At 37.7% G+C, this 13,144-nt stretch overlaps 1 protein-coding gene across 3 annotated transcripts in view; it reads right to left on the reverse strand.

Moving 5' to 3' along the window:
• The window catches only part of GPD2 (glycerol-3-phosphate dehydrogenase 2), a 140,618-nt gene that overhangs the window by 9,901 nt on the left and 117,573 nt on the right, over positions 1-13,144 (reverse strand). For all 3 annotated transcript variants that reach the window (XM_070422955.1, XM_070422954.1, XM_070422956.1), the window contains 4 exons: positions 6,209-6,343; positions 5,778-5,953; positions 5,053-5,184; positions 3,979-4,137 (listed from right to left, as the gene is read on the reverse strand). In XM_070422955.1, the coding sequence (XP_070279056.1) occupies positions 3,979-4,137; positions 5,053-5,184; positions 5,778-5,953; positions 6,209-6,343 (602 nt within the window). The remainder of the gene's footprint in view (positions 1-3,978; positions 4,138-5,052; positions 5,185-5,777; positions 5,954-6,208; positions 6,344-13,144) is intronic.

Raw genomic sequence — 13,144 nt, forward strand, 5'->3', positions numbered from 1 at the left:
TTAAAGTCTCTCAATGAAATGCATGCTTTGTCTGAAAGTTATAAAACCTCCTTACCAAATCCTATGGGGGCATTTCCCAAAATACGTCCTAGTCTCCTTTTCCCCGAGCCCTTCCAAAATGTGAGAGTCGAGTCTGTCTCCGAATAAGTTCCTTTTTGGAGACTGACAGTGCACAAAAGCATTTTAAAGGCACCAAATCACCTACATTGAAGAAAATGATTTCATTTGTTTAACTCATAATTTTCCACTCTTTTGACCATGTAGTCATCTTTTGACTTATATTATTTATACCCTGTGGGACACAATTTGAGTGTTCTATTTCTTAAATATGCCCAGCAACTCCTCTCTCGAACCCCACTGCCCTTAGATACTGCCTTTCTCCCGAACTGGTTCTTCCAAGTTGGTTGAATTTGATTTAAATGACAGTTCTCTAAATATTTCTCTACATTTTGGAAAACATACACACATTTCTGAGGTATACATGTGTTATAGCTACTCAATTGGGTTTCAAGGTCCTTGAAACTATGAGCTATTTATTATTCCCCTAAAATATTTGGTATAATACTCAGCATACAAGTCACTCATTAAGTATTGACTGGTAAAAACAAGCACAATTCATCTACAGAGGGTTATTTATCACCTTGTTCCTCTTTCACTTTTGCAGGTTAAATAATCCCAGTGCTTTTAACCTTTTCTCAGAAGTCCAGCTTTCTAACCTTTAATTCTTTTTTTCCCCTTCTCCTTTGTTCTCTCCAGACTGTCCACAGACCTCATTAACACTCCAATGTCTCGGATACTGAGTAATAACTTTAGGTCTTTTATTTCTGTGCCTTTGTTGAGGGGGATGGGAGAATATTCCTGAGTACATAAATCTGCTCATAAAATTTGAACTGAAGTTAAATCTAGTTTCCTTGGGAGGGCCGAACACACCAGTTTACAGAATTTTTCTTCCTCCTTTCTACCTCCTACAGCCTGAAATCCTGGCACAAAATATCTTCCTGCATATTCAAATCATTCCAACCATAATTTTTACAGGAACACATTCTCCTCAGTCCTTCTATATGCTAAAAATGATTGGCAGTAGCACAGGAATGAGTTTCATTCTGTGTAGCCTCCATATATAGCTTTAGTTGATCAAATCAAAACTCCAAACAGGAAGAGCTATAAACCAGTCCCACCAAAGCAGAGGCAAGAGGGCAGGTGGGAAAAGCTTATGTTCTAGGATCAGAATACTGCTTTCCATCCCAGTTGCACAACTTACTACTGTTGTATGAACTCTGACCGGGACTTACTCCCTCTAAGACTATTTCCTCAACTATAAAATGGGGGTAAAGGTTTATGCCTGATAGAGTTGTGGTCAGATTTAAGGAGCTCTTTCAACTGGTGAATTCCACCAGCAGCATACTACATACAATGCATTCAAATTACAAGAGAAGTTTTAAATGGAGGGCCCTGGTTTCATCCCAGAAGACTCTGACTCTGATGGTCTAACGACAACCCTTGAACTCTGCCCTTTCCCCTACATTCCCAGGTGACTCTGATATGTAACCATCTTTGGGAATCTATACCAGAATGAGAAAAATTTAAGGGCAGGATCTATACCCAATCCTTCCTTACACAGATGCATGGATGCTCAATAATGTTTATTCACCGATTCAATAGATATTTATTTCGGGCCCCCTGTATATGCTGGGCGCTGAGTGTACAGAAACAGAACAGATTATGCCTTCTCCTTTGGAGCTTATTTCCTGGAGGAAAGGCAGACAACAAATAAACAACTAAATACATCCTGTGTCAAATGGGAACAGACGCTAAAGAGAAAAATAAAGTAGGAAATGGAGTAGAAAACATCATTCAAATGGGAGAAGGAGCTCTTTTATTCTGCTCAGTTAAGGAAGCTCTCTGGAGTAGAGACCAGGAGGAAGTGAGGGAGGAGGCCGTAAAGATATCCAGGGAAGAGCATTCCAAGCAGAGGCATCAGCAGGATGTGAATGAAGAAAAGCAACTTGACCTGTGGGTTGATGGGGAGTGAATAATGGAAAGAAAGACCAGGGGTCAGAAAGGTGGTGGCCAGATCACAAAGGCCTTGTAAACCACTGTCATGACTTTGGCTTTACTGTGAGTAAAAGAAAGATGTTTTAGCAAATGAATTGTTAACTGTCAGTCCTCATCTTACTAAACCTATCAACGGCACTTGACGCAGCAGATTCCTTCCCTCTTCTTGAAATACTTCCTTCCCTTCTGGTCACAGCTCTCTCTTGAGGCTTCTCACACCTTCTCCAAACTCACTAGCTATAACTTACTTTTTTTCTCCCAGATTCTTCCTTTTCTCTCCAACTTCTAAATTGTGGAGTGCCTTAGGCTCAGTCTTTGGACTACTTGCTGTTATCTAACCACATGAACTCCCTGGATCTCATTCAGTCTGATGACTAAAATACCAATTCAACTGTTCCCTCTCAACTTCAGACTGACATAGCCAATGATCTGGCTTATGTTTTAATAGAATCATTGAAGTTGTTAAAGCAGGGACCCTGGTTAAGGGAAGGGGAACTATTACAACAATCCACGTAAGAGATGCTGAATCAGGGTGAGTAGTTAAATGTGTTAAGAAAGAGTTGACAGGGATAGGCTAGATGTGGTCAATGGAGAAAGAAGGGGGACATAACATAATACTTTCAACAATAAAGATCAAAATAAATAGATAGATGATAGATAGATAGATAGATAGATAGATAGATATATGATAGGTGAGTTCAAGCCATGATTTGAAGATAAATATGATGAGATTTGCTAATGGATTTAGATCAGGTTATGATATCAAGCTTTAGGCCTAATCAACCAAATTTGTTTGCTGAAGCCCTAACACTCAGTGTGATAGTATTCAGAGAGGGAGCTTTTTGGGAGGTGATTAGGTTTAATGCATCTTAAGAGAAGGGTCCCCCTCTCCCTCTCTCTCTCCTCCATGTGAGGACACAGCAAGAAAGCAGCTGTTTGAAAGCCAGGAAGAGGGTTCTCACCAGAACCCAACCAGGCTAGCATCCTGATCTCAGAGTTCTAGCCTCCAGACTTGAAAGAAATAAATGCCTGTTGTTGAAGCCACCCAGTCTGTAGTATTTTAGTATCACAGCCTGAGTAGACTAAGATAGGTGGTGTTCCAAACAGAAGCTCAAGGAGGAATCAAGTGTGTCGATGCCACTATTTAGTTGAATAAAAGGAGGATGGAACATTGACAAGTATATTGAGCAAGATAGAGGTTATTGGTGAGTGTGACTGGAGTTACTACAACAAAGTGGCAGCAAAATTGCCTAAATGAAATGGGTTCTAGAAAGACTAGGAGGGAAAGAAGTAAACCAGTGAGTACAGAAAGTATTTTTTGAATAAATACATGAAAGTGATTTTGCATATTAAAATAGTTTGGTTAAAAAAAAAAAATGAAGATCTTCTGTTTATTACAACAAGCCCAGGGCTATATATGTGGGCATCTGAGTATTACTGGCTTTCTTTTTCTAATTTGGGTGTAAATATAAAATTTCAAATGACACAAATCAATACGCATTTGATGGTCAAGCAGGAAAACTGATGGTAATAGGTTTCCTACCAAAGGCAAATTCGCAGGAGTATGAATTTCACTGTAGATTACATTCTAAGAGTGTTTTCAGTGAAAACCAGAAAAAGGTCTACCCACAATCATTATGTTATTTTTTTTTTTTTTCAGGAATTCTGACCATGAATTTGATAGCATTTTTCTACAAGGGTTTTTCCAGAAACAACCAACACATTTTGGTACAAGAACATCTTTCCAGTTTCCTAAGACTTGGCAATGTAAAACATACACACACACACACACACACACACACACTCATAGGAACTGGCAAGAAATCTAAAGTCACCACAAAAACTATGCTAGCCTCTACTAACAGACCACAACATTACATTTTTATAATGGTTACTATAATTTTAAAGACTTCTATATAATACCTGTTTTTTAGCATCATTCCAATTCAGCTCTCTGCCCATCAGCTCAACAATCCTGGGTAGGGCTTCCTCCGCTGCCTGGACATTTAGAAAAGCCAGGCGAGTGCGACGTGAAATCATATCCACTGCAGTGCAGGCATACTCCTTAATCCCATATTTCACCTGATTTTGAATTAAAGTAAAATTAGTAGTTTAGGCTTTTTTTAAAAAGAGAAAATAAAAATTTACCAAAAACAATTGTTCTTAGGAAAAGTGACAGTTTTTCTTTATAAACCCCGGTTCTGTGGCAGGCATGGGACAAACAGTGACATCATACAAGTTGCCCATCAGCCTGCCAAAAGAGTTTTGGAAACTGGGACAAATTAGTTAAGAGTTAATGCCTTCTTTCTGAATAGAACCTGCCACCAACTTGCAAACTGCCTCACTTCTCATTTACCGTCCACAGTAATCGCGTACCTCTTTGCTTATACTTAATATGGATGTTAATTTACATAGCTGAGTAGGCAAAGAAAGTTATCAAAAAGTTATGGTCTCATCTCTTTAAGCTGTCCCAAGATTTCAGTCTGAGTAACCAAAAGACAGAAGCCCTGCCTTCCATCACTAAGCACATGCTTACTGGATACCCAGGTTTTAAGGGGCAGTGAATTATAAGTAAATTTAAAGCATGGTCTCTGTTTCATAAAATGTGAAACCTTAATGAGAAACAAAGCATAAATCTTTGCGAAGTGGAGAGTCAAATCAAGATATGTCATCAGGTAGTACATGAGTGGTACAAGAGTTGCAAATTCACAAAAAGGCAAACTACTGTGAATTAACAAGACTTGGGATAGCTCTTGGAGGAGAAAGAAATCCTTTATTTTCTACTATCATGGTTACCATTATCAATATCAATTTAGAGTTAAAATAAAAATGTATAAATGAAAAATATCTAGGCTGAGCAGACATTTTACTCCAGGTTTTAGCTCACATATGTGCATTAAAACTTAGCCCACATTTTAATTGTTTTAAAAGATGAAAAACAAACAGATGAATGGCACCCCGTGCAGACAGGAGATTCCCGTTTGGCCACTCACATACCTCTGCTTCAATGTATGGAAATTCTGACACCAGACGCACTCCAACAATGGGCCACCTTTTTCCAGTCACACTTGCCATTTTGGCCACCTCGAAGGCCTTGTCCCCATAGGTGGAGGCAAGATGCTGTGCCACCTAGGGAAACAAAACTGCATTAGGACTTTGAATATCAATACTTTTAGGTGCAAAGCAAAAAAAAAAAAAAAACAACCCAAAAAACAAAACAAACCTACAAGCTTATCTTGTCAGCTTTCTACAGCCTGTAACTAATAGTTCTGGGAGAGGATTAGATTTTGATTTTGTGGGAGGAAACCACTTGGGCCCCAAGTGCTTAGGCCAGCATGAACTCTTCTACACATGTATCACTGTATCAGTGACTGATGGAGCTTCAGCTTCATTCTGCTCCCAATATCACTTCTAAAGACCAGCTCCCCTGATGTTCACGACAGAGAGAATTTAGGATGTCCTGTCTGCTAGGAACAAAGCAAACAAACCCTAGATTTTAAAAGAGAAACTAAAAATGTGCTTTTTTTTTTTTTTTTTTTTTAGGCCACTGAAACAAATAAGCCATTCTTTTTTTTTTTCTTTTCTCCATTAGTTCTCGTCCACAGTACACAGACGGAAATGAACCCCCCCAAGAGGAAATTCTAATTAAGGGAGGCCACACGGTTGCTGATTCTGCTACTGGCAATGGTGAAGAGTAAGGTAATATGGCAATGCACACCCACCTCACTTTCAAGTCCATAATCCTGGACAAGCCTGATGTAGAGTGTGGGGCTCCAATCTTTGCCCCCTTGAAGAAAAAGCCCAACTGTTCTACTTGGTCCTGCTTTCAAATTATGAGCCTTGATAGCAGCATTTATGGTATCTTCTGCCATAGAGCGATAGGTTGTCCACTTTCCCCCTACAAACAAGTTGGTAAGTAATTCATTAGGATACTATCCCTTATTGTTTTATACTTAATCATTTATCAATGTATGAGTAACAAACCCACCTGTTGTTTGTTAAAAAAAAAAATATGGCAAAGTGAGGTTAGACTTTACTCAGAATCATAAAAAAAAAAAAAGCCTGTTGATTAGAGTTCAAAGAGGTGCCAGTGTGACCATTGAACACAAGGTCCCCTCTAAAGCTTTCCCAAGTAACAAGGTAATGCCTGTACCTGCTATCGTGATGAGGCCGCTCTCGCTGATATCCACAACATGATTCCGGGAGATGGACTGAGTGTTTGCAGACTTAGGATCTGTCACAAGGGGACGAATACCACTCCACGCTGCCAGGACATCCCCTCTCCTCACTGGGAAGGATCAATGACAAGGGGCCAGAGGATTACTCAGAGATATCTCAACAAAACTATGAAATAGTTAATAAGCAGAAAAGAGTACAGCAGAAGGAACACATGATTATGCACTTCAATAGGGAGAGAAAGCCCTAACTGGATTGGCTCAGTGCATAGAGCATCGGCCTGCGGACTGAAGGGTCTGGGGTTTGATTCCGGTCAAGGGCGCATGCCCGGGCTGTGGGCTCAATCCCCAGTAGGGGGCTGCAGGAGGCAGCTGATCAATGATTCTCTCTCATTATGTATGTTTCTATCTCTCACTCTCCCTTCCTCTCTGAAATCAATAAAAGGGTATTTAAAAATGGGGGAGGGGGGAGTCCTTAAATATAAGAACTGAGTAGATAAGTACAAGAAAAAAATCAATTTTTTTTATTACAAAGATAATCCTCATGGAAAAAAACTGAAAAGAGAAAACAAAAGAAACAAATGCTAGCAAGCTTCAGCTGGAACAATTTGAAGTAGTTAAAAAGAACAACAAAAAGGCAGAAACACAATAAAAACAACCTAATAGACATGGCTTGTTGTATTTCTCCTAGAATGTGTCTTGCTATCTCTTCTCAGGGAAGACACAGATCCTTAACTGAGCATTTACAGTCGGCCCAGCCTTGCCAAAGCACTTGGCATACACATTTCATCTCACTTAACCTCACAAAGCCCCATAGCATTAGTTATTATTATTCTCACTGTACAGATGAAAAAAAAAAGATTGGAAAAGTTAAACCAACTTGCCCAAAGCAAACATCTTATAAATGATCGAGCAGCACATTCTTACCCATTGAATCACGGTCTCTCAACTGCTGACAATTTCCATACTCTACTTTTTTTTTTCTTTTTTCATTCCATTATCTTTATAACTGCCACAAAAATAGATATGTCTCCTCCCAATATAAGTTCACAATACTTGTGTTATAGTGTTTGGAAACTCTTTGAAAAGTCAAGATACTATGAAATTTTTCTTACTATCTCTGCGAAAACATAATGACCCCTCAATACCAAACATTGACGATATAAAAACAAAATTGGACAGCATTTGCATAGCACTCATTACTGACGTAAAAATGCTAAAAAGAGTAGCCTAATTGTGGTGCTGGAACACCATCAGAGGAAGGGCAAAACCTAAAGGCAGAGCTTTCAGAATCTACTCTTCTTTATCCAGATCAGCTTCAGGGTTGGCTTAGCTTCTTTCCTCTCCATTCTCCACATCAAGGAACTAACCATGTGCACAAATGCAATAGCTGCCTAATGATGCAGACTCTGGGGAGGTGATTACTTACCTGGTTCTGTTGCACTTACTTTGGTTAAACTAGTTAATCCACTCCTGGATAATAAAGAAATACAATTTTGCTTCAACCATGACTCGGGTCATTCTTTATCTTACTCCCAGCCATTACCCATAGTAATAAAAATTGTCTGTACATAGTCTTAAAAACATCAAGAAAATGGGAAAACTGAATGTCCACATGCAAAAAATAAAAGTAAAAATTAAAGTTGTGCCCTTACTTTCCACTCTATACAAAAATTAACTCAAAATGGGTCAAAGACCTATATACAAGAGCTAAAACTATAAAACATTTAGAAGAAAATACATGGGGAAAGATTCATGACATTGGATTTGGCAATGATTTCTTGCATATGACACCAAAGGCACTTGCTACAGAAGAATAGATAAAATGAGCTTCATCAAAATTAAAAATGTTTGCATATCAAAAGACATTATCTGGTGGAAGTCAATGGTGGGAAAGTGGGGCATATGTAATACTTTCAACAATAAAGAATTATTTTAAAAATTAAAATAATACATTAAAAAAGATATCAACAGAATGAAAAAGCAAGTCATGAGAGAAAATTTTTTTCAAATTATATATCTGAAAAAGGGTTAACATCTAGGAGATATATACAAGAACTCCTAAAACTCAGTAACTAAAAAACAAACAACTCATTTGAATGATGGGGAAAAGATTTGAATAAGTATTTATCCAAAGAAGGTGTACAAATGGCCAATAAGCACATAAAAAGATGCTCAATATCACTAATCATTAGGAAAATATAAATGAAAACCATAATAATACACAACTTCATACCCATTAGGATGGCTATTATAAAAAATTTATTTAAAAAAACACACAAAATAACAAATGATGGGAAGGATGTGGAGATATTGGGATATCTTGTGTATTTTAGATGGGAAGGCAAAATGATGCAGCTACTATGGGTAAAAGCATGGCAGTTCCTCAAAAAATTTAGAATTACCAGATGACCTAGCAATTACACTTCTGGGTTCATAATGAAAAGAATAGAAAGCAGAGAAAATTCAATTCACAGAAACATCATTTGTAATGGCCAAAATGTGGAAACAACCCAAGTGTCCACAAACAGATCAATGGATAAATAAAATATATTATATATATGCAATGGATTATTATTCAGCTTTGAAAAGGAAATTCTGAAACACACTATAGCATGGATGAACATTGAAGACATAATGCTAAGTAAAGTAAACCAGGCACAAAAGGATAAATATTATGATTCCATTTATATAATGTACCTAGAGTAGTCAAATTCATAGAAACAGAAAGTAAAATAGTGGTCACCAGAGGGAGGAGAAGGGAAGAATGGGGAGTTAGTGTTTAACTCCCTAAAAATCAATAAAAACATGTTTTTTTAAAAATTTATATTGGAACTAAGTTAAATCTAGCATATTTTAAAATGGCTCTTTAAGGGCCACACTCTTAACATGATTGTATGCTGAAAGATAAGGTACCCATATACCTCTACAGGGGTGGCTAATCAAACCCATATCCAAACACTGTATCTGAAACATAACCTGGTGAGGAAAGCCTCAGGCATCCAGGCTTCTCAACTGGAGCCCACAAGGGAGTTTCGATGCTGGGATCCCAGTCCTCGACCTGCCCCTCTGATGTGTGCATTCTCTTTCATAGGTTTAAGCCTAATGGCTCATATGGAATAGGGGTTAATTCTTGCTTCACAGGATTCCACAAAAGTCTTTTAAAATATCAACATAAAGTATGTAATGTTTTAATCTTTACAAAAAGCCCAACTAGGAAATTACCACTATTTTCCATTAGAGTTCAAATCACCCTGAGTTAAAAATAAAACTTAGCCAACCACTTAGAACGTCACTGTGGTCACCACAAAGTCTGCAGAGTGTGTCTGTGAAATTCCTTAGGTAGCCATGCTGACCAGGAATTTGGTTTCAACTCTTAAAGCCCTCTGACTGATACTAAAATTATTTCATGGAAAATTAGACTTTCTAGAGTAAATCTGAAGCATATGCAAATAATCTTGGTAGCGAATGCTTTCCCTTTTCTGCTATAACAGGAAGAAAAATACTTCTATGAAATTGTGTTTATCTGAAAGAAAAAGACAGAACTAAAACACTTTTTTCTTTCATAGAGGAACATTAACTAAAGCATTAGGTATACTGATACCATTCTTAATCCTACTCTTGAAATTGACACTCAATAAAGGAAAACACTACCAGGAAGAATTCACAATGTATTAGGAACTTTCCTTTATTTTGCTTGATAGCTTAACATTCCGCTCTTGGCCTAAGAATTATATCAGATAAATTTTGCCATTAAATTTATTTTAAAAGGATAATCCAATTTTAAATCACATTTAAAATATGAATCAGTCTTCATAGCCTGTAGAATTTTTATATTATTCAACCAGAGGGTGGTTGGATCAGGCTATCTCCCTACCAGTTTTCTCTCTGCCTTGAGACTTAATGATTTTTATGGATTATTCTTCAGCTATTTACTGCTGAAGAATAAAGTGCTTGTATCTCTTCACCACCCAAATTTAAGTAATGACCAGTCAGGCCTCAGGTATAATCTACATCCATGGGACAGAGCATTGCTAAACACATGAAACAAACTCTAACCACTTGTATAAAAGACAGCAACTAACTGAACTAACAGCTTTCTCTCATTATCACCCACAGTAATATTTTCCCACAGTATTCACCCACAGTGGAAACCTTGTACGCTGTTAAACAATCACTAACTAAAGTTCTGTGAAGAAAAGAAATTCCAATGCAGTAGACGGACCACATAGAGTCTTTTACTATTGCCTGGAACTGCTGCAGCCTTGTTGAACCATGAGGGAAACAGCCCCAGGATGAACCCAACTTGGAGAATGGCAGAGTGACGAGAAATAAGAGACATGCACTTTAGATACTGCGGAGCCACTAAATTAACCACCTCTTGAGCATTCTTATATTCAGAGTTCTTCTTTTACAAGATAATGCATTATTTTATAGAACAAAAACATACAGATTCCATGACTCTGTAAAAAACTGGCTATTTCCTTCTCTAAAGGTAAACATACATCCTTCCAGACTCTGCAGTGACACTGTCCCACAGGCTTTTCTGCAATGATGACAGTGTTCCATACCTGTGCTGTCCAATTCACCAGCCACCTCTGCATGCGGCTATTAAGCACTTGAAATGAGGTTCATGTGAACTGAATTTCAAATTGTATTTAATTTTAACTAACTTTCATTTAACTAGCCACATGTGGCTATGATATTGCACAGCTCTAGAGTAAAAGCTGCCAAGTAGTAGATCTCAGATTTGTCCTCACCAAGCTGGTGACTGCCACCATGGCCCCCTCACCCACTCATCTCCAATGGAGCATCTTTTCCGTGAGATTTGACTGTACCTCCTTCGCTCATGAGAATACAACTTGCTGTAATTGCTCTCTTTTCACTCAAATAATTTTACTATCATAACATGTCCCGTATTTACCATTTCAGACTATCCTCCTCTCCTACTAATCTCACAAATTCAAAAAAATAATTTTACTCAGTTTAGTACTCCTGCCCTCAAGTTCTTACCTGAATATCAGTTCCATCACTCAGATTATAGCCAAGAGTAGGTAGTGAACATCACCTACTTTAACTCTCAACGATACAATGTGTGAAGCAAATAACTCAGCTCAAGGTGGTGATGCTTCAGAGCTCAAAGATTCATCTTGATTTTTCTGGTTCTCATACTGCCAGGATAGCTGCCTCCTGCACACCACACTGGGGACTGAGCCCACAACCCAGACATGTGCCCTGACTGGGAATTGAACTGTAACCTCCCAGTTCATAGGCCGATGCTCAACCACTGAGCCAAGCCGGCCAAGCTATATTTAAATAATTGTATATTCCCTTTCAAAATAAATGAACACTTTAAACAAGATGACAGGAAATAACACTACTATTAACATTGAGAAAAAGCCTCATTAAATACCACTTTTTTAGAGTGGCTTACCCAGATGGCACCTACTTGATTTTTAAGTGTCAACTGCCCAGATGTAAAAAAACAAACAAACAAACAAAACAAAAAAACACAAGTACCTCCAGAGTGTATGTAAGTCCTTGGCAATATTTTCTAAAGGGCAGTTAGAAAATAAAATTGTCCTACCATCATGTCTAAGAAGTATTATTACAATGCTGATAAACAACTAATTCAGGTTTTAGTATATATAACATATAAGGAATAAAATACCACAGAAATAGTAAAGTTTGCACAGACATTGTTCACAGCTGGTTGAAAAGACTAAATACTTATGTGATTTTTCAAATTATAATTAATATTTTTACTCTTAAAAACTTGGCAAGACAAGTGTTTGTTTTAACATTAATAGGAAATGAAGCCCCTGGGAAGTGACAATTAAGAGCTAAATGTGTGTTTTCGTTTCACATCAGTAATTTAGCCATACGTTTGGGGGTGTCCTTTCTCATGTGTGCCACTTTCGAAAAATCAATAAAAAGCATGTGAAATATCTAAATGAACACAGGGGAAATAGTGTCAGAAATCAATACTTCTCTACCAGCATGTTTAACCTGCTGAAATGAAGTGTTAAGCACAGAAATAAGATACCATATTACATTTATATACTAATGAAACCAGAAAAAGCAAAACATGTGACACTATAATTAAACAGCTGGAAGACATCCAAGCCTGTGTAAGTTGATAACCTTGGTACAATCTCTGGCAGTGAAAAGGCAGGTCTGCAGTGAGTTGATATGGCCAGTGCAGTTGTTAATTGAATAGCAGGCAATCTATAAACACTACTAATTGCATATGTGAAAACCTGTGCACAACTAGAAAAGCTGCCTAGAGAAGCACTCCAGAAAAACTACGTGGATAAAGCACTTGGCAAATCTTCTGTCTCTCTCAATCCCTGTGAGTCGGAGCTTAGTTTCGCCACTGCATGCTTCTGATTAACCTGCACACAGCAGACTTAATGGTACATTTTTCAAAGGATCATTTTTCTTCCTAACCAGATATGCACCACACAACTATCAATTACCCACTCATTTCAGAAAAGAACAAACAAGCCATCTAGAAAATTCAGCTTGTGAATGGAAAGCTTTCTACATCGTAAAAGAAGACATGGTCTTATTCCCAACAGGCAAAATGCTTTGCGGAATTGTTCCGGCGCATTTTGCAGAAGTGTGGCAGCTGCTGCGAACAGCATGGAGTGTTAAGATTTGACACTTTTTTTTTTTTCCTTAAGGATATAGCCATTTGGGGAGGCTCAGAAACTGTTGTCAGAATTTTACTATTCATCCATTTAATAAATCCTTTTAAAATGATTATTGCTCTAGGATCTAAATCAAACTTTTTAAATTTTTGAATCTGTAAAGAAGATGGCTTAGCCCAAGGTTTTAGTTAGGAAACACAGGATCTCCTCCAGTTTAATATACAAATTCAAATAAGGCCAGTTAGGAGGAAAGGTTGTTAT

The sequence above is a fragment of the Myotis yumanensis genome, unplaced genomic scaffold, assembly GCF_028538775.1.
Source record: "Myotis yumanensis isolate MYYU_CA2020_CCGP unplaced genomic scaffold, mMyoYum1.0.hap1 SCAF_8, whole genome shotgun sequence".
Lineage (NCBI taxonomy): Eukaryota > Metazoa > Chordata > Mammalia > Chiroptera > Vespertilionidae > Myotis > Myotis yumanensis.